Raw genomic sequence first — 22,168 nt, 5'->3', positions numbered from 1 at the left:
AGGAAGCTGAGTTTTTAATTAAACCTCTCTATTATACATTCCTTAATTTCTTAAAAGTGATCTGGCGGTTATTAAAATCTCTAGTGTACAATTAATACATTAGAGGAGATTATTTACAAATAAAACCTGTGAAAGTATAGATTCTGTTTATCAAGATCTTGCTTAATTTAAATATAAATGTCTCTCAAACTATATCTTCCCATTCTGAACAAGAGTAAGCATGACATTTCCCATGATTTATTAATTTTCTTATCCAAATAAGTAAGATGAATTATTGCCACTGAGTGATTTTCATATAATATTAATGGGCCTATTAATAACCATAATCACTAATTCCTGCCTCAGAAGGATTTACTTTGTAATTGTTTTCAATAGCAATCTTCATTTATTTCCAAGGTGCAGAAATTCCACTTTGAGCATGTGAAAGAAACATATATCAGAAACTTGAGCTTCCTGCAGTGTATCTCTGTTTCGTAACTACACATTTAGACAAATGAGGGAAGGGGAGCAATGTGATCCAGGCAAACAAGCACAACACATTTAACACACAGTATCAGAAGCATATGTGTATGAGTTTATATATAATTCTCAATCCCTTTTTATTCTGTTTCAGTTGCGTGAATGACTCTACTACTTCTCAACCCACCTGCTCCTGTTCTGCTGGTTATTCTGGAAATGGAACCTCTTGCAAAGGTATTGCTGGCAAATGCTTTCAATTCATAATTCATGCTTGATAAAATAACCCCACGGGTAAGATCTGCAATACATAGAGATAGATCTATAATAGCTAAAAGTGACCACATTTTTCACTAATCACATGTACAAGCACTGCTGACATACACATGTTCCCCATTTCAGCATTACAACTAGTAAAACATTATCAAAGTAAATTTCATATCATTTAAAATGTAGCATTCAATGCCTTTCCTATGTGCTATGTTCAGACTTTCAATGGCTAGTTGCTGGGTGAAGAGAAAGGAGCATTTTTGAAGAGAAACATTTATACTGAAGAATAAACTTACATAAACTCCTTTTTGTCTGCATCCATGGCAAGACATAGGTTTATTTATTTATTTATTTATTTATTTATTTATTTATTTATTTATTTATTTATTTATTTATTTATTATATTTGTATACCGCCCTTCTCCGAAGGACTCAGGGCGGTTCACAGCCAATAAAAACACAGTACATACAATACAAATTTAAAAAACTATATAAAAAACTGATTCAATAACGGCCTAAAAATTTAAATACAATTTAAAACCCCGTTTAAAACCCTAATTAAAACCCTAAAATTAAAACTATGTTCAAGCTAGTCCTGCACGTCGAAACAACAGCGTCTTCAGCTCGCGGCGAAAAGTCCAGAGGTCGGGGAGTTGACGAAGCCCCGGAGGCAGCTCATTCCAGAGGGTGGGAGCCCCCACAGAGAAGGCCCTCCCCCTGGAGGTCGCCAGCCGACATTGTTTGGCTGACGGTATCCGGAGGACGCCCTCTTTGTGAGAGCGCACAGGTCGGTGTGAGGCTATTGGTGGCAGTAGGCGGTCCTGTAAATACCCGGGTCCTAAGCCATGGAGCGCTTTGAAGGTGATAACAAGCACCTTGAATTGGACCCGGAAGATCACTGGGAGCCAGTGCAGACTGCGCAGGAGAGGTGTCACACGGGAGCCACGAGGTGCTCCCTCTATCACCCGCGCAGCCGCATTCTGAATCAGTTGAAGCCTCCGGGTCCCCTTCAAGGGGAGCCCCATGTAGAGAGTGTTGCAGTTGTCCAGGGGGGATGTAACAAGGGCATGGGTGACTGTGCATAAGGAAGCCTGATCCAGAAAGGGGCGCAACTGGCGTATCAGGCAAAAATGGGCGTGAAACCCTTATGTGTATTCTCTGGCAACTGGCTTGAGGAAACTCACAACTGGGTAAAACAAAGGCTTGAAATCCTTGCCTGCTCTTCCATTCAGGTCAAGGAGCACACAAAATTCTCCAAACCATTCTTCTGAAATATAATTTTCTATATCCCACATGAGCCCTCCCTACCATATTTCACTGTAGTTTCACAATACCATTCCTGTAAACCCAGGAGCAGATTTGCAAGGTCCTGATGGTTGTAGAAGAACAGCAGAAACATCCTGCTTCATATACAGGATTGCACTGGAGGAAAGCAAAGATTCAAATCACAGTCTGGACCAAGGTTCCCAGGGTGTTAGCAAATGTGCTTTCCATACCTGTGCGAAACTGTTTTCTATTTTATCTCACCCTCTTTTTCTTTGGCAATTCAGAAATAGACCCGTGTGCTGAGGATAATGGCGGCTGTTCCATATATGCCAACTGTACCAAAATAGCACCGGGCAAAAACATCTGCAGTTGCAAAGAAGGTTATTCAGGAGATGGAACTTTATGCAGAGGTAAGTATCATCCATGTCTATGGAGATTCTCAGCCATCCAGGTCATGGTTGTCCCAAAGGTGCTTTTTCAAGAGGCAACTGGACTTTCTGGTTTTTCTTTGAAGATGTTTCGCTTCTCATTCAAGAGCTGAAGAAGCTTCTTGGATGAGAAGCAAAACATCTTCAAAGAAAAACCAAAAAATCCAATTGCCTCATGAAAAAGCATTTTTGGGATAAGCATCATACAGTTCAAAGCAGATGAAGGGATAGCTGATTTGGCTTAAAAAAAAATTTGTTTCTTCCCAGAGTCACTTTTATGAAATTGGCAACCATATAAGTGGGATTAATAACTAAATATTGGGATAGACCATTACCCAGATAAATGAATTTAAAAGATGAAATATTTAAAGCATGATAAATAGGATGGTGATATTTCTCTTGCAGAGAAGTTGCCTTTTATTTATTTATTATATTTATATGCCACCCATCTCCCTGATAAGGACCTGGCCGCCTTTTACATCAGCCCAGGTAGTCAGTGCTTTCTTAAAATATACATGTACGTGTAGCTGGCTACTTCAATTTAAGCAAGGCAAATGGCAAAATAATGTGGACATGATCGCTGAGTAATGGAGAAGAGGATTCTTCACCAGCAATGAGGACAGGTTACAAAGTTTACTGTTAGAATGAATGCCATTGTTTGCTCCATATGTAGGTGGGATAGACTTTGTAACAGGGACTGTATGAATGTTCCACTTGGAAAGGTAAAAACTGTTTGAAAGTTTTTTTCCCATACTGTCCTTTCATATGATATTGTTTTTCCCTAATCAATGATGATTTTTTACGAAGAACATTTGGGGCATTTAGAAAGATCAAAAATGTATCCTGGTTTATCTTTGCTCATCCTTACACTTATTATTGCACAAGTTAACAGGCTATTCTTTGATTTGTATCTTCTAAGACCTTGTTTTGTAACATAGTCATATTTTACAGTGGAAGCAATCTGATATAATGGGTATTTTTCTATGTGTAGAACTGGATCGGTGCTTAGAAAACAATGGAGGATGCCACCAAAATGCAACATGTATTAAAACAGGGCCAGCTTTGGTAAGCAAATTTTTATCTTACCCTATTTTGAAGTTTACTAATAATATGCTTATAATTAGTGGTGTGATTCAGCCAGTTCGCACCTATTCAGGAGAACCGGTTGTTAACTTTCTAAGCAGTTCAGAGAACCAGTCATTGGAAGAAACCTTATTTTGTTTTTTTCCACTTTACAGGGCTAATCCTGTAAGGCAGGCAGGAAAGAAACATTCTGGTGTTATTTCTAGCCTAAACTTTATTGCCCTGCTTACAGAAACTGCTTCTCTGGTTAACCCTTATTACATTGTAACAGCTAAGGCAAAGCGCCCATCGATGTGAATGATGTTGAGTTGGCCATGCCCACACAGTCACATGACCACTGAGCCACGCCTACCCAGCTGGTCATTAGGGCAGAAAACTGGTTGTTAAATTATTTGAATCCCACCACTGCTTATAATTGAAAAACAGCTGAGAGCATATCACTTAATACTGAAATATTCACTTTTGTTTCCTATCTTACCCCATATCATTGTAGCTTTATTTTCATAATATTTGAGACCCTCATTTCCTTTAGAGCCTTAACTAAAAAAAGTTGTTGAGCAGCGCACTTTGTTTCTTCTACTTGGGACAAGTATTTGTTTCCTGTTTCTGTGGCACAGGTAAATCTTCCTGTTTGCTCAAGCCTTTCCTTGATTCCTCTGTGATCAGCCAAATAAAATGATAGTTTCTTTATTAAGTCCCGATTTCAATCATTTTTATATTTACAAGATAATGTAAGCTTATTATAACATACTTAGTATATATTGTGTATATTACTCTTACTGTTGGATGCTGTGGTAAGTAAAAGCTGTGAATGCATGCTTAAGAGACTTGTAATAAATTCTAAACCTTTGTATGAAAAAAGCAAGGATACTAACAACACTAATCTGAATTTCTCTTTCATTCTTCATCTGTATAAAAAGCTGCAGGAAATACTTCAACTTTTATAAATTGTGCTAGGATTTTGACACTGTAAAATCCCTAAAATTGTCCAGACGTATACATTAAGGCACGCACAAACAATTCATTTTCCTATGCTTCTTCCTCTGTCTATTGCTTCTGTGATTTTTGACAGTCCCAAGATTGCAGGGATCAGTCTCAGAACACTGTGTTATGTTTGGCTGTAAGTTTAATGGGGCTTATTTGTAATGAAGTAGACGAAAGATTGTATTGCTTGTTCTTAATCACACAGTGAGGGTGTCTGCAGAGAGAGACAAAAAAGTCAAGATGGTAGTTTCAAGCATGTGATGAAAGCCCTGGCCTTTTTAAAAAAGTGCATCACAACCTCCCCCACCCCACCACCCCTCCCCCACCCCCGCCAACAGATAATCTCATTACATCCCTGCACATAGTTATAAAGCTCCATGTGGTACCAGGTTTTCTGTTATAGAGTTGGTCTCCCAGAGTAAATTCAAAGTATGGTTTGGTTATTTGTGTCTTGCTTTTTTTAATCTGGGCAGGCAGCTGAATCATCAGCATAAATGGCCACTGATGAGGCAGCAGTAGCATTTCTGTTATATCCTGTAAGCCAGGGGTCTCCAATCTTAGTAACTTTAAGGTTTGTGGACTTCAACTCCCAGAGTTCCTCAGCTGAGGGAATTGAAGTCCACAAGCCTTAAAGTGTTGTGTCTTGCCCGCCCTCAGAGCAGCCGGGGCCTTCTTACCTGCTCCCGAACACTGAGGAATGTATGCCTCCCGGCCCAAGTCCTGGCTCCATGCCCACACAAACTGCAGAAGAAGGAGCATCTCCCTGCCCCAGCCCTGACTCCATGCCCAGGCAAACGGAGCAGCTAGACCCCTCCCCCTCCTCCACAGCAGGTGAGCCTGAGGAGGGTTTACTCCCAACAACAGCTGATTGGAGTAATCCTCGCATCAGAAGATTGGAGAGGCGGAGGCAACAGAAGGAAGGGAGGGGCAGGCTTTAATGAGTGCTGAGTCATGGAGCCACACCCCATGGCCTATATAAAGGATCTACTTTCTGGCAGTCTCTGAGTCAGGCAAAAGTCGAACTTATCTTGCTGAAGTCACTTACTGGTCTCCTGCCTGCTCTGAGGACTTTGCTAGGACTTTGGGCAGAGCTGCAGAGGCAAGCCTGATTCGGATTTCCCTGACCCAGCCGTCAGCGGAGGAGTGGGACACGACATAAAGTTACTAAGGTTGGAGACCCCTGCTGTAAGCTGCATATCTTCCTTGCCACCTGCTTTATCCCCTTGCTGATCATGCATGGAGAGGTGGATCAAAGTAATTTAAGGTCTAACATCTACAACAATGGCTGGGATTTCCATCCCATGGATGAGAGGCCAAGGGAGGTACCATTCATGCGCCCAGGATTGAAAGAGCCCAACATAGCTATAGGTCTATGGCTGATGCTACCAAGGGAGAGGAAGTCTGGGGGTAGTCCTCCTGTAGTCTGTCCTTTACATACTCACTCTGAAGTGTGGCAAGTGTGTACCAGAGGTGGGTTTCAGCAGGTTCTGACTAGTTCTAGAGAACCGGTAGCGGAAATTTTGAGAACCGATAGCGGAGAACCAGTAGTAAAAATTCTGACTGGCCCCACCCCCATCTATTCTCTGCCTCCCAAGTCCCAGCTGATTGGGAGGAAATGGGGATTTTGCAGTATCCTTCCCCCGGAGTGGGGTGGGAATGGAGATTTTATAGTATCCCTCCCCTGCCATGCCCACCAAGCCACCCACAGAACCAGTAGTAAAAAGTTTTGAAACCCATCACTGGTGTGTAATCACTGTTCTGCTTCCCCAGTGGGAACATCCAATGGCTTAAAACACACGGGGCTTGCTCATTTGCAATGTGACTATTAACTGATTATGCTCTCGCCACTTTTGGCACTCACAGCAGCTGCAAAGCCTGCATATGTAGGACACACTTCTTCTATTTTACAATAGCAGAAAGAGACAGAGCAGGAAAGTGACAGTTATCTGCATCTTTATTGTTGCTGCAGAAGATGTCTGGCAGTTTGTATCCCTCTGTTTGTAGTTCTGAATGTGAACTATGTGGTGGTGTTTTTATTTCTCTCAGGTTGCCTGTGCCTGTCTTCCCGGGTTCACTGGTGATGGGATTAATAAGTGTGAATATACTGATCCTTGCTTGGAGGTTTGTTGATGCCCTTTCTTTGAAAGGTCTCCTGAATGCCAGTTTTTACATTTTAAAAAAGCAAACAATACTAACCCCACAGAGAGTTGATAATGGTGTAATTCCACTCATCACAAAGGTAATCCAGCATAACATAAAAAATTAACTCCTTTTTTTAAAGCAACCAAAATATCAGGAGTTCGCTGAAGTCATTTAGCATTGCTAGCCAAATCTTACAAGATTTTGAGTGGCAATCTTGTGATATTTCTGCCATGTGTTTGTTTTTTTTAATATTTTGATCAATTTTAAGGTCAAGCAGCTACCAGTTTAAAAGGTTTATGTATGGCATGGTACCATAGATACCACATTTCCCAGCCCTGTTTTATTTGGTAATCCTTAAAAGTTTCCAGTAATAAATTGGGTGTGTGTGTGTGGGGGGGACCAACCATTTCACTAAATCACACTGTGCTTTGTTTGGTTTACTGTTTTAATTCAACGATCATAGTTCATAAACCATAGCTTTTAACTTAGTCTATTTAGTGGACTGAACGAATTGTGTGTTAGTCAATAAACCATTATTATTGATTGATGTAAACACTTACTGAATTAAGGTAATCTAGCAATCGTATGGCTTTCAATTTAGAGGAATTAATTTCATGATGGGGATTGTGGGGCTTGTTATCAAGCCCAGCAACCTTAGATGGGAACAGAATAACATAAGGAAATTCTTCGTGTAAATCACTAGTAATAAGAAATAATAAAAGTGTTTTTCACAAACAAGAAAGCTATATCCATTAAATAGGTAATTTAAATTTCATGTGCTTCAAATTCCTTAAAAGAGAAGGTGAATTCCATTAGGGTACCTTTCTCTTTTAAAGTATTTGAATGACTGAGAGGTTCATGGAAAACTTTAGGGCATGGCATCGAGTTTTCTGTACACAGTTGTTTTCACTGAAATGACTACTTTTCTCTTCTCCAAAGCTGTTAATAGCTCGCTCACTTGTGTGAAAAGGATAGGGACTTGCTCCCCTGACAGCTAAGTTTTAAGAAGAGTCATCTAGACAATTATGCCTAAAGGAGGGATTGATAACCCCTAACCATGGCTCCATCTTATTAGCTTTTCTTTTCTTGATCAGAATAATGGTGGCTGCAGTCCACTAGCACTGTGCCTTAGAAAAGAAAATGGGAAACGAAAATGCCTTTGTATATTGGGAACTGGTGATGGCTTCACATGCCGTAGAACTGTATGGCAGGTAAGACATTTTTTTTTAATTTAATTTTGTAACAACAGTATACATAAACATTGTCATAGTAAAAAAAGAAAAACATATCATGAAATATATATATATATATATATATATATATATATATATATATATATATATATATATATATATATATATATATATAGGTCTTTAGTTGTTGGGTTTTCTCCGTGTAAAATTGGAAGTGTCTTGGCGGCGTTTGACGAAGTCTCATTCGTCATCTTCAGGCTTCAGCTTCGTGCTTCTGGGAGCAATGCTCCCAGAAGCACGAAGCTGAAGCCTGAAGATGACGAATGAGACTTCGTCGAAACGTCACCAAGACACTTCCAATTTTACACGGGAGAAAACCCGAACAACCAAAGACCTATATACAAACACCCGTGAAAACCTCAGAAAACAAATATATATATATGTAAATATAATATATATGTAAAGGATATGCATAGCTATATTAATTTGATATAATGAAGGGAACAATAGGACAGGAACGGTAGGCACTTTTGTGCTCTTATGCACGCCCCTTATAGTCCTCTTAGGAATGGGGTGAGGTCAATAGTAGAAAGTTTTTGGTTGAAGATTTTGGGATTTTTTGTAGAGACTATGGAGTCAGGTAATGAGTTCCAAGCATTAACTCCTCTGTTGCAGAAGTCATATTTTCTGCAATCAAGTTTGAAGCGGTTGACATTAAGCTTGAATCTATTTTTTGCTCTTGTAATATTGCGATTGAAGCTGAAGTAGTCATTTACAGGAAGGATGTTGCAATAGATGATTTTGTGTGTTAAACACAGGTCATGTTAAAACTTAAAACATCTTAAAACTTGCAAAATTTATGAGCATCCATTCCCAAATGCTGGAAGAACAGATAGTTGCAAATGATCCCATGAATTAAAAATTAGTAAAAGATTTCTAATTAGATCATAAATCAGTTGAACTGTCATTTGAAAGAAAATGCAAACAAAACAAAGCTTTTTTTATGTATGCTATCTGGGGATTCATTGGTAAGGGCATAATTCCTATATTGAATGGTTCAAATATGATTATTATAATTAATAATTCAAATTAATAATTAACGTTCACATATATGAAGAGTGATGGCTTCCAAGTCTCATGGGGCACAGGGAAGCCTTGAGCCAGAATCAAAGATAACATCAATCCAGCCTCTGCATTTGGTTGCAAGAGGTCACTGTATCCATGCCTCCATTAATCCTCTGGCCAACCAGTTCAAGTACAAATGAAGATTCCAGCCAGAATGTAGGGCTCAAAGCCTGACATGCATCAAAACTGCTTTTCTCTATTATAATTTTGCAGTGGGAGAGTTTTCGTATTTGCAATTATAGTATTAGAAGCCTATTACTGTAAATGTTTTTATGCACATATTTCCTAAGATTTTGAAGAAACTTGTTATTGTGAACATGTTTAATCCCTCCCTCCCTCCCTCCCTTCCTCAGGAACTTATTGGAAGACAAGATGCCTCTGAATTTCTTCGTTACAGCCGGGTAGGTATGAGAAGGATTTCTATGTGGTAAAACACTAGAGTGAAATCCAAAAAGTTCCTTCCACCATTCCTGCAACTGTGCAATCAAATTAAAACTACAGACCAGAACATCTGAAAGGCATCAAAATGGGAAGGCTGACCTATGCCATTCTAGAGAGTCCCTTAACTGATAAAATGTTTTTTTCTGGTGGGTGTTTTTTTTTGTTTTTTTGAGCTTGGTTTTTATTTCTGCATCCATGTGTTTAGCCATGTGTGAACAATTTTTATATCTTTGGCTTTTGTATCTTATTTTGTATTTTATATTTTGTATTTCTTGCTTAATATTGTTAATTGTCTTGAAGACTCAATGGAAAAAAGGGGTGGAATTTAATGTAATCAGTAAAAGAAAATACCCAGTGAAGAGAATGGTCTTAGAACAAAAAGGGAATGAGGAAATTTTCTATGATGAGTGCAGAACAGGGGTGAAATGCTCCCAGTTCGGACTGGCTCACCCGATCCAGTAGCGATGGCGGCGGGTGGTTCGGAGAACCGGTAGCAAAAATCCCTGGCCCTGCCCCCTGCCCCTGCTGAGCCGCACCATCATCAGAGTTTTTTTTTCTTTTAAAAGCAGTTTTTCTTCAGCCGAAAATATGCCTTTAAAAGTTAAAAAAAAGCTTTTGATGATCCTGCAGCTCAGCTGAGATCATCAGAACTCATTAAACTCTTTTTTTAAACAACCTCTTTGGCCGAAGAGGTTGGAAAGAAAAGATTTTAAAAGGCTCCTCTGGCGATCCCAGCTCAGTTCCTCATCACCAGGACCTTAAAAAACATGTTTTCTACAAGCTCTTCAGCTGAAGAGCTTGTAGAAAACCTCCTTTTAAGAGGTCCTGGGCTGCGATGAAGCACTTACCTTCTAACTGCTCCTTTCTGGCTGGGAAAGCCATCATCAGTTGCATCAGCTAGCAACTGAATCTGCCTGCCTGAAATCCATCTCCTCAGTCAGCAACTCATCTGCCTGCTTTCCTGGCTGAGGAACTCTGGGAATTGAAGTCCACAAACCTTAAAGTTACTAAGGTTGGAGACCCCTGATCTAAAAAATACAAATAAAATAAAATAATAAAATAAAATATTTGTGCAGCTTTCTGAGATTTGGTGTGTTTCTGTAGTGTTTCACTCTAACTACACAAACACACAAAATCTCACAAAGCTGTATGTGGCATTTTGTGTGTGTGTGTGAGAGAGAGAGTCGTGTTGTGTTGTGTTGTGCGTGTGTAAAGTGTGAAAGTTGGTTTTTGAGCTTTTTGTGGCTGTGTGAGGTTCCTGCTTGTTGCAGGGGCCATTTTGGGTGAAGTGCAGCAGCTTTTACATTGTGTGTGAGTCAATTGTGTTGTGTTGTGTTGTGTTGTGTGTAAAGTGTGAAAATTGGTTTTTGAGCTTTTTGTGGCTGTGTGAGGTTCCTGCTTGTTGCAGGGGCCATTTTGGGTGAAGTGCAGCTGCTTTTACATTGTGTGTGAGTCTGTTGTGTTGTGTGTGTGTAAAGTGTGAAAGTTGGTTTTTGGTACCTCATTGTTTTGTATACTTTGTTTATTATTTTTATTATTTATTGTTATTGGCCACACCCACCCAGTCGTCTGACCATGAAGCCACGCCCACCAATTAAGCCATGCCCACAGAACCGGTAGGGAAAATTTTTAGATTTCACCCCTGGTGCAGAGTTCATATAATCATCAGTTTGAAAGGGACCCTGAAGGTTTTTATGTCTAATTCACTGCCCAGGGCAGGAATATAAACCCAGACAACTAAATTTGATCTTCCTCTTTAACATTTTCATTCAAACCACTTGGGTGAGGTCCATTGGACAGAATGGGGAACAGTACCATCAATATGCCATATCCATTGAGCTGGCACACATGTCAGCCATTATTTTTTTAAAAATCACCAATAGTGGAGCACCTACAATTTCAGAAACCAAGTTGTTCCAACATTTCATAGCTCTCAGTGAGGAAATTGCCTCTTATGTCAAATTTAAATCCTTTCTATAAAGTTTTCATTTATGGTTCTTGGAAGTTGTGGAAAAGAAACCTACACCTTCTTCCCTGTGATAGTCCAGGAAATATTAGAAGTTTTTCTAATATTTAGAAGACTGTCTTTCCTTAGCCTTCTCTTACCCTAACCATACCCAGTTTCTTAAACCATTCTTATATCTCCCAAGCTTTTCCCCTCTCGCTGTTCTTTGTAATTTTTCCAATTCCTCAGCTAGCAACCAAAGTCAGCATCCTATCCCAAGGACAGTGGTACTGGTGCAGCATAGAGCTATCATTTCTCGTGAACCTGATATTGCAACTCTGTTTATTTATTTATTTATTTATTAATCAAACTTATATACTGCACCATCTCCCGTAGGACTCAGGGTGGTTCACAGGCATATTAAAACAATATAATAAATAAGCATTAAAACCCAGTTAAAACTAAATATTACCATGGCCTGATCACTAAAACAATAAAAACCAATAAAAACCCCATTAAAATTTGCTAAAACATTTTATCTTAGGCTAGTCCAGCGCGCTGAAATAATAGAGTCTTCAGTTTACGTCTGAAGGTCCGGAGGTCGGGGAGTTGTCGTAATCCCGGAGGAAGCTCGTTCCACAGGGCTGGTGCCGCCACAGAGAAGGTCCTCCCCCTGGGGGCCGCCAACCTACATTGTTTGGTCGACGGCACCCTGAGGAGGCCCACTCTGTGGGAGCGCACAGGTCGTTGGGAGGCAATTGGTGGCAGAAGGCAGTCTCGCAAATACCCTGGTCCTAAGCCATGGAGCGCTTTAAAGGTGATAACCAAGACCTTGAATTGCACCCGGAAAGCTACCTGTAGCCAGTGTAGGCCGCACAGGATGGGTGTTATATGGGAGCAACGCGGTGCTCCCTCTATCACCCGCACGGCCGCATGTTGAAAATCCCCAGATTACATTACATCTTGCAGCACCTGCAGAGCGCTGCCAAGAAAACTGGAATTTCTCTGAATCCAAATGTAAATATTTTTTTCTGTAGATTGTAACTTTTGTTTGGTATTTATACTAATCCCTGGACTTCTTTCTCTGCTATAGGTTCATAGAGTTACGGAGATGACGGGGAAAGGACCCTACACCATTTTTGTCCCACATGCTGATTATCTACAGAAAAGGACCACAGTAAGCAGCCTGTGAAAGGTGGCATTTGAAAACCAAGCGGTGGCTTTATTCATTGCACTGAAATTTGTTTAATATAAATCAGGAGTTCATTAAGAGAACCTTAAGAGAAGTATCAATTCTAGGCAAATTCTTGTTTCAGTTAAACATATATGCTTTTCTGATTTTGCTTCCAAACATAAACATTTTCAACTAAATTTGATCTTCCTCTTTAACATTTTCAAACACTTGGGTGAGGTCCATTGGGCAGAATGGGGAACAATACCGTCAATATGCCATATCCATTGAGTTGGCACACAATTTGGAGGGTTCTCCTAAACGCGTGGCTCCTGCTTGGGGAGCAAGTGGCAATCATGACTGGTGGGGAGGGCTTTGCACAGATTCGGATCAAATTGCACACTCTCCTAAACCAGGAAGCCTCTTAGCCACTTTCTCTTTGGACTATTGCAGTGGGCTTTGGGTGAGGCTGCCCTTGAAGACCATCTGGAATGAAAGTTACAACTAGTTCAGAATCCAGCAGCACATACAATCTCTAAGTCTCTAAGTTTACTCGTGTTGCACCCTTATAATGTGAACTGCACTCATTTCCAGTTTACTTCTGGGGGCAACCCAAGCTGCTAGTTATCACCTTTAATGTCCTAAATGGCACAGAATCAGTTTATTTGAGGGATCACCTCTCCCTGAGAATATCTGTCCATCCCACAAGATAAAGAGGTTAGACACACTCCAGCTTCCTTCCCTGCTGCCATCTAAAGAGACTTGGAAAGTGTGCCTTTTCCATAGCTGCCCCTACCTCATGAAACACATTCACACACACACTTGGTGATCCAGCAGGTCTAGCTTTGAAAAAGGCCATTGTGACTGGCACTGAGGTAGAGAGAGATAGGAATTTAATTTATAGGTTGTTGGGGCATCCTAAGAAGACAATAAAGGCTCCAGGTTTTTTAATTAAGTATTTGGCTTTCTGCCTTATAGTTGTAGTATTGTTGCCATCCTCCAAGAATATGCTCTAAGATGGGTGGCCAAAGACATATTTTAAGTTAATAAATAAATAAATAGTTGTTTTCAATTGAACTGAATTTTGATTGTAGCTCGGTTTTCCCCATCTGTACTGATGGGTATGATGTAATTGGTTGATATGTTTATGCCAATGCCCAACAGTTCTACATTTTTAGAAGACAAATAGATCATGAAAACCAGGTTTTAGCCATTTTCTATTGTGTTAGGTAATAGAAACCGATGCAATAGACGGCATTCACGATGTATTACTATTATATCACCAAGAGCAGCTTCATTTCAAACCCCTGAACAAGAAGGGCTTCATCTGTGTTTGCCTTGTACAACCATATTTTCTTTAGTTTTCAGAATGGGAAAAAGCTGGCTGCATCAAAGATCTGCTTCGCTATCACACAGTCATCTGTCAGACGCTCCTATCGGATGACTTGGAATCACAGGATTCTGTAACAGCTTTATCTGGTCACAAAATCAAAGTTTCCATGAAAGAGGTGTGTACCATTGTCGCACTCCTGTTCCATTTCCATCTTAGTCATAATTCACTTTGCTGCACAGCTAACAGAAACCTTATGTCACTGTGTCCTATCAATTCTTTATTTTTCATGGAACTGGGTTATTTTTTAGGGCCAATGACAATCCCTCTGGAACAGCGGTCCCCAACCTTTCCAGCTTGGCGGCCCAGCGGAGGGGGCATCTGAGTGGCAGGTGTACATGCACATACACAGCTCTCACGTGAATGGAACTTCGTGCATGAGCAGAGAGTGCTTGGGTTCATGCACGAAGCTCCACTCACCACTTGAGCTCATGCGTGAAACTCCACTCATGTGAGTGGGAGGCACTCAAGAGGAGGGCACTTGTGCTCACATGCAAAGCTCCATGCGTGTGCGCTTACCCATTTTTCCCATGGCTCGATTTCGAGCAGGCCATGGCCCGATTGTTGGCCATGGCCAGGGGTTCGAGACCCCTGCTCTAGAATAATATTCTTACATTTTTGTATGATGTACAAGACTGTTTTTAAAGGTGCTGGAAATGTATTCCCTCTTTTTACCCTCCCAGAACAGTCTGTATTTAAATGATGAAGTAAAGATAATTGAAAGTGACATTACTCGAGAGAATGGAGTCATACATTTTATTGATGGGATCTTAGCCCCATATGACCTGCAGCACCACAACATTTCATGCAACCTATCCCAGGTATGTCTAACATTAAGATATATATGAAAGAAGCCCTAATGAGTTTGCTAGTCTTGAAGCTGCTGAAACTAGATGTTATTGAAAATAATCATGGCTTTTAATGGCTCATTGTTTCTTATACTACACTCGGTTCTGAGTTAGATGTTTTAAACTTCAACTATCCCTTTATTAGGGCACTGTGAGCCCTAGATCCATCTGACTTGACTGTAACATATTTCTGTTTCATTTGAGTGTCCATGCCTGGGTGCACATACAGTTTGGATTATTTTCAGAGGTGGAATTATCTGCCCCGATCTATATTTTGTGACATTTCTGTACAAGCTGCGTAACTGAAGCAAAATCTGTTAGGCTTACAGCTTCGCACACTGTTATCTGCCATTGAATTTATTTCAGAATTGCTGTGTGAAAGATCATGTCATTAGCCTGGGTTCAGGGCTATTGCAAGACATCCTATCTTTGTGCTTTAAATAGGATACACATGATATAACTTGTCACTTCTGTGTATTACAACTGCACATGCACATTCTAGATTGCCAGAAATGGGGAAAGAGGCAGGTTGCTCCAATGTAAAAATTAGGCCACATCTCTTCCATGCACCTTTTCTGATCAGTCTCTGGAACTGGGATTTTATTGCAATTTTTCTGTTTGATTGCTTTCCAGAAAACTATTATAGAAGTCTCAGAGGCTCATGGATACAAAACATACAGCAGGCTTCTAAAGGTAATTGACCTGTTCTCTTTCAGTTTCAATCCATAAAATGAAACGTAAGTGAAGGAGTTCTTGAGTTGATCTTGACTGCTGGTAATTTAATGGATACATTTATGTAATTTTACTGACAAGGATATGGAAGTGGCTTGCTGTTGTCTTTTTCCAATTTTTATTACTATTATTATTTTTATTTCCCAATTCTACCTCAGAGCCGTGCAGTTTCCAAATAGTCTCACACATCCAAATCTTAACCATCACTCACTTAGCTTTTTTAAGATTAGTCAATGCTGGCTATGTGCTGCCATCGAGTCAGGTTCATATTAAAACCCATATATCAAAAATACAAAATAATATCATTTTAAAGTTTGGTTCAATATACATTTCAGAAGTGGGATTTGAATTCTGATTAATTGGATAATGGTTTAACTTTTAGTAGAATTCAGCTCCGAAGAAAGAAAACATTATCTACTTCCCTCACTTCTTACAAACATATGGACTATTAGAGATAGTATAATCTCAGCCTATTTGATATAAGGAAGACTCTTCACATAGTGTCCTGGATCTGTTTCTCATTTGGCCTATTGTTAGTTAAGAGAGTCTGTAAATTTAACAGAACAAAATTTGTCTCTCTTTTTCTCTTGTATTTTTTCTTCTCAAAATATAACTTAGACAGAAGAGAGACTTTTCTACCCTCATATATTTCTTAGTAATTATTGGCAATGTATAGTAGCATTCTGTCAGCTTTGGAGGCCATACTAGTCCGGAAGCTTCTGTGCTGCCACTTTCTCATGTGTGGGAAAGTAGGAGAGGGGGATTTAGTAGAGGAGTTGTCATTAGACATAATAACATTCTTCCTGTCGGTCAAGGTCAGGCCGATCCTGCATCTGGAGAAGGAGTGTTCAGAGTAATGTCTTGAGATGAGCCGGTTGGCTATTGGAGCATGTAATCAACAGAGGAGTCAGGGGATGGTTTTGGGGGTTTTGATTTACTCAGGGAGAACCCGGATCTCTCAGATTCGGATTTTCCCAGATATGCCAGTTTACCTATCCTAGTAAAAGAACTTTGAAAGACGCGTACTTCGGAGTTTTACTTAGTGAAGGATTTTTTTCTGGAATGCTGACAGCCTTCATTAACAGCCTGGTTAACTCCAGGCTCTACATCCCAGACAACTATATTATGAGTATTTTATTTTAATGTGACATTCTATTATTTCATAACATAACATAACATAACATCAGAGTTCGAAGGGACCTTGGAGGCCTTCTAGTCCAACCCCCTGCCCAGGCAGGAAACCCTACACCATCTCAGTCAGATGGTTATCCAAAATTTCCTTAGAATTCTTTCAAAACTCTGCTCTTGTTCAGGAGTACAATCTCTCACAAGGTCTTCTTGATTAATTCAAATCTCCCAACAAGTATTTGTTCCTTGCAAAACTTTTTTTTTAAATCCATTATTGAAACATGGAACTCTGAAGGCTTCATAGCTGATAATGTTCCTCCAGAAATTTTTCAAGACTCTAAACGTATCCTAAAAATGGGCAGAAAGTAGGCTGGAATCTATGGGTACATATTTAGATAATTTGCAAAAGATTAGAAAGGATCCCAAATCCCAATGTTTTAACCATAGCAAAAGCAAAACAATTGTTCTCACGAGAAACAATCATTTTTTGAAATTCTGGTTTCTCTGAATCAAATGGGTATAGATGTGTATAATTTTCTTCAAATGCTCCTTTAAGTATTTATAGGATCATAGACTATGCATTTATTCTCACTAGGAAGCCTTCAAAGTTGCTGACAATTAACATTCCATAAAGTAAACAGTCAATAATCATAACAGGAATTGATGCAATCTACATATAGGTAGAGTATGGTAGCCTTTTTTTTTTACACATTAACATCATTATTTATGAAATGGCAGACATTGTGAGCTGCAGTTTGTTTCATCAGATGCACAAAAACTTTGCTAGCCTAAAAAATGCTACCATATTTTTTTTATTTTGGCCACCGTATGTGCCCTGCACCACTTCCATTTCCCTTCCCCTGTGCTGAGCATTGCATAGCATATCAAAATCCACATTTCATAACCAGTCAGGGTTAAGAGACAAAGAGAGCCTGCTTTGTGGAAGGTAGGCAATTTGTAAAGCCTAAAAAAGCTTGAGGCATCAGGCATCTGCTTAGCCACTTATCACTCATCCCACCCTCCCCTAAACCCCCCCAAAAATAATTAACCCAACTCCCAGACTTGTGGATTACATTCCATTTGACAACATGGAGGTTCTTTCTATACAAACTTGGTAGCTTTTGATGCAGCTCCCCTATTTCGTCAAGACTGGTGCTTGGGAGTAGGGAGGGTTGACCAGTTGACAGTAAGTTGTGAATTCTCTTAGATTAGTGATATCATGCTATTTTACTGTTCTGTGTCTCTCTGCAGGAAGCAGGACTTCTTAATATGGTCAATAATATCTTTCATCAGCCATTTACCATGCTGTGGCCAACTGATGCAGCCTTTAATTCTCTTCCTGCTGAAATGCAAAAATGGCTATATCATAAAGACCACAGGAGCAAATTGTCTGCTTATCTCAAAGGGCACATGATCCGGGACATAAAGGTAAAGCCAAGATTGAAACAACAGAAGCATTTTAAAGAAGCCCTGCTGGACTCATCTTGGCAGAAAACACACCCTCTTTTCATGTCATTTAAACCTGGCTAGAAATTGGTTTTGATTTAATAAGTAAATTGCTTAACCAACGTTTTATTTGATAAAATCTGTGAGATCGGTCTGTGGGAGGGAAGTTGCTACTGGCCTTTGCTTGCTTATTCATTGGAGAAGTGCCGAAGCTCAGGAATTGCAATGAGGAAAATTAAAATAGAGGAAATCGTAGAGCAACTGGTATACAATTGCATTGAAAATGCCTTTTTTTTAAAAGGAAACCACCAAAGTACTAAGTTATAACGTTATTTTATAGATTTTTAGATTTAGATGGCTGTCCAGCTCAAATAGACAACTCTGGGTGTTTTACAATGTTAAAATGAAAATGATTGGTCATCATCATTGCTTGGGCATCTACAGGTGCCAGCTCAGTCGTTCTTTTAAATAACTTAGGTAATTTAAGGTGCCTTTTAGTTCTGTAAAACAGAGGAAGTATTTCAAGAGGACACATGCATAGCTTTAAGCATGACTTAACATATTTTGAAAAATGTGGAGAGAGGCCATGGTAAATTTGTTAAGGAACATACCGTCTATCTCAACAATTTTTCTCTGATATTTAATTTTAAAAAGAATTTAGAAGAGTAGTCAGGATGCTAAACAAGGATTAGGATTTTTTTTAACCAGTGCAAGATTAGAATGGAATGGAATGGAATGGAATGGAATGGAATGGAATGGAATGGAATAGAATAGAATAGAATAGAATAGAATAGAATAGAATAGAATAGAATAGAATAGAATAGAATAGAATTTTTTATTGGCCAAGGACACACAAGGAATTTGTCTTGGTGCATATGTTCTTAGTATACATAAAAGAAAGATAAGATGAGGTAGTGGTATGAGTGGTATGAGATTCTTTATCCAAATGCTGATTCTTTCATGGTGCTTCATACGATCAGGCATTTATCATACCATGGATCCACAAGGAAATTTATTCTTTGCAAGATCAGTGGCAGAAGTCTGGCAGCCTTAAGTGAGACTCATTCCTATTTAAACTTCTTGAACATTTAACTACCTAACTGATTCACTGCCAGAAACATTTACTGTCAGAACACAGAGAAGGAAGGTATATGAGGAAATGAGTTTTCATTCTTTTGATGAAAATGGAGCCTTCCCCAATTCCTGTCTATTTTGGCCAGCTTTAATCTTTGGCAAATCAATCATGATCTACTCTTCTGTGGTTCTAGGTCTTGGCTTCCAAACTGACCGAATTGTCGTCTTTGAGGACTTTGCACGGCTCAACGATTTCATTTAGCTGCAGCAAAACAAATGCTGTAAGTAAGCACTCCTTTAAACGGAAGCCACAAGAGGACCAACTCATGTACAACACTGTTCCTTTCAAAGAGTACAGGTAGTTTTCACTTAGTGACTGCCTTAGGCAGCACTATTTGCAATTACAAAGGTGATGAAAAAGTAACAGTCAGTTAGCATGTGTTCTCCTGTGCCTGACTTGTTATTTTTTTTTTTCTTTCTCCTCTCGCAGAGGAAAGAGATTGCTTCATTAAGGCTTTTCTTTGCCTCTTATGCAAACTTATTACCTTATTACCTTATTACCTTATTACCTGGCACTATTTATTTTCAATGTATATTCCCTATTGGGTGTCTGTCTACTCTCTTGTAATCCCTTCCTCTCCATTTAATGCATATACAGTACAAACATTAATTCCCTTCTTGCTAATTATCTCTGGGTGAACATTCTAAGCAATGAAAGAATGGGGAAATAGGACTATAAGATGAGTCTAATTCCAGAAATTTTCCCCCTACGTTTTGGCTCACACAATTGTTTGGAGCCATATCCTTCTGGTGCTGTAAAGGAAAAGAAAGCCGAACTAAAATCATAAGCATAGTTGTCACAATCTTTTTAGGATCGAACTCCTAGCTGTGAGCAAAGTTTGTGTGCAATACTGCATTCTAACCTCTGTTATCTACGGCATCAGTTTTGATAATAATGTCCTAAGGAGGTTTTGTAAAGTTAGGCTAAGGAATAGGTACAGAATACAGCAGCTGCAAGTATTAAAGGTCATGGGTGGTAGCAAATGAAAAAATGCAGAAGAGGCATGGGCTGAAAAAGAGGAGTTAGGAGCAAAAGGAGGTAGAGGACTCCATTATTTTAGGAAGCGATGGAACAAACTAGGGAAATTGAACAAGAAACAGTATCTGTGAGACAGAGAACAAAAAAAGTAGAATGTGAATAAACATGACAACAACTTTTTGAATACATCTTGAAGTGAATATATAGGATTGTCTAGGATTTCTGGGAAGGTGCTGACTGTTTGAGCCTGCCTTATCTACATTTCCTCGTAAAATACAAGAGAAAATCCCATTGCAGGGAATTCCACAAAGTGTTAGAGTTAGGTCACCATAAATTCAGAGAGCAAAATGGAAATTGCCAATGCACTTGGAGTGCCAGGGTATACGTAGGAGGATGCTGGTCATTTAATCCACCCTCATCTACATTTTCTGGTAAAATAAATGGAAAAATCCCATTGTGGGAAATTCCACTTAGGGTTAGGGTTAGATGGTCACCATGAATTTGGACAGCCAAATGGACATTTCCAAAGGATTTTGAGACTGGTTATGCTTAGTAGAGTGCTGACTCTTTGAGCCTGCCTTATATATGTTTCCTGGAAAAATGCATGGAAAAATCCAATTGTGGGAAATTAAACTTAAGGGTAGGGTTAAGTCACTATAAATTCAAAGATCAAATTTGACATTGCCAATGCACTCAGAGTGCCTGGGCATACTTAGGAGGGTGCAGACTGTTTCAGCCTGCCTTATCTACATTTCTTGGTAAAATACATGGGAAAATCCAATTGCGGGAAATTAAACTTAAGGGTAGGGTTAAGTCACTATAAATTCAAAGATCAAATTTGACATTGCCAATGCACTCAGAGTGCCTGGGCATACTTAGGAGGGTGCAGACTGTTTCAGCCTGCCTTATCTACATTTCTTGGTAAAATACATGGGAAAATCCAATTGCGGGAAATTCCATTTAGGGGTAGGGTTAGGTCACCATAAATTCAGAGAGCAAAATGGACATTGCCAATGGATTTGGATAACTTGGTTATTCTTAGGAAGGTGTTGACTGTTTGAGGCTGCCAGATCTCTCTATCCTAGTAAAATTCATAGAAAATATAATGCAATCAGTAGATAGAGTGTAGGAACCGACAGGATCTTACATGATAGCTTTTTAAAAAGATTCTGTCTTCTTAGATTTGTTGTGTATAGAGTTTTATATCTTGTTGATAAAGGATTTTTGTCTTCATAAACTTGAATGCTTTTGATCTGGGGCAAAAAAAAAAAACATGTTTAAGAAGCAACAGGTGATAGGGCTGAATTTTGCATATTAGTCAAAACCAAAAGCCGCCAATATTTGTCTTCTGATTCCCTTTTACTGCTTTTTTGGTTTGCAGGGGGATATTGTGGTAGACAATGGCAATGCAAGGATTGTCCAGAGGTATATGGAATTTGATGTGGGCATTGCTTATGGAACTGATTACCTTCTTGAGCCTCCAGATTTGGGATCCCGTTGTGATCAGTTTCAAACGGTTGAGATTTCAGTGAGTACTTGAATTTTAATTATCAGTGTTTACTGATTTAGATAATTACCATGTTTCCCAGAAAATAAGACTTGGAAATTACAGGGTGATGACCACCCCCAGGCTTTCGCACAAAAGCCAGCAAGCATGTGGGCACTGACAGTATGTGGCAGCAGCTTCAGCTCACCGGTCCCTGGGTCAGCACATTCTGGGACTGGGCAGAACGGAAGGCACAGAGTGGAAGCCAGGCAATCCCAATTTGCCACACAGGCTGCAGACATGTTGAGAGATGCGAAAATGATCCTCTCGTGGTCACCTGCTGCTCTGATCCACTGATGCTTGACTTTCCCATGGCCCATGCGGAGCATGCAGATTGCCTGCCTTGCCCTGCACCTCTGCCTCTGTCTGCTGCCAGTGTCATCACATGAAGATGAGCCTCCCACAGCCACCCACTGCTGTAGCCCAGCAACACTCGGCTTTCTTGATGCCCGCATAGCACGT

At 39.7% G+C, this 22,168-nt stretch overlaps 1 protein-coding gene across 1 annotated transcript in view; it reads left to right on the top strand.

The window, feature by feature from the left end:
• STAB1 (stabilin 1) overlaps nt 1-22,168 on the top strand; it is a 139,278-nt gene that overhangs the window by 87,164 nt on the left and 29,946 nt on the right. The window contains exons 41-53 of the mRNA XM_058173998.1: nt 614-693; nt 2,276-2,401; nt 3,411-3,484; nt 6,533-6,607; nt 7,723-7,839; nt 9,300-9,347; nt 12,426-12,509; nt 13,865-14,011; nt 14,577-14,714; nt 15,375-15,434; nt 17,853-18,029; nt 19,316-19,402; nt 21,542-21,688. Of these exons, the coding sequence (XP_058029981.1) occupies nt 614-693; nt 2,276-2,401; nt 3,411-3,484; nt 6,533-6,607; nt 7,723-7,839; nt 9,300-9,347; nt 12,426-12,509; nt 13,865-14,011; nt 14,577-14,714; nt 15,375-15,434; nt 17,853-18,029; nt 19,316-19,402; nt 21,542-21,688 (1,360 nt within the window). The remainder of the gene's footprint in view (nt 1-613; nt 694-2,275; nt 2,402-3,410; nt 3,485-6,532; nt 6,608-7,722; nt 7,840-9,299; nt 9,348-12,425; nt 12,510-13,864; nt 14,012-14,576; nt 14,715-15,374; nt 15,435-17,852; nt 18,030-19,315; nt 19,403-21,541; nt 21,689-22,168) is intronic.

This window comes from Ahaetulla prasina, chromosome 2 (genome assembly GCF_028640845.1).
Source record: "Ahaetulla prasina isolate Xishuangbanna chromosome 2, ASM2864084v1, whole genome shotgun sequence".
In the NCBI taxonomy this organism is placed as follows: domain Eukaryota; kingdom Metazoa; phylum Chordata; class Lepidosauria; order Squamata; family Colubridae; genus Ahaetulla; species Ahaetulla prasina.
This window is presented reverse-complemented; position numbering and strand designations above follow the sequence as displayed.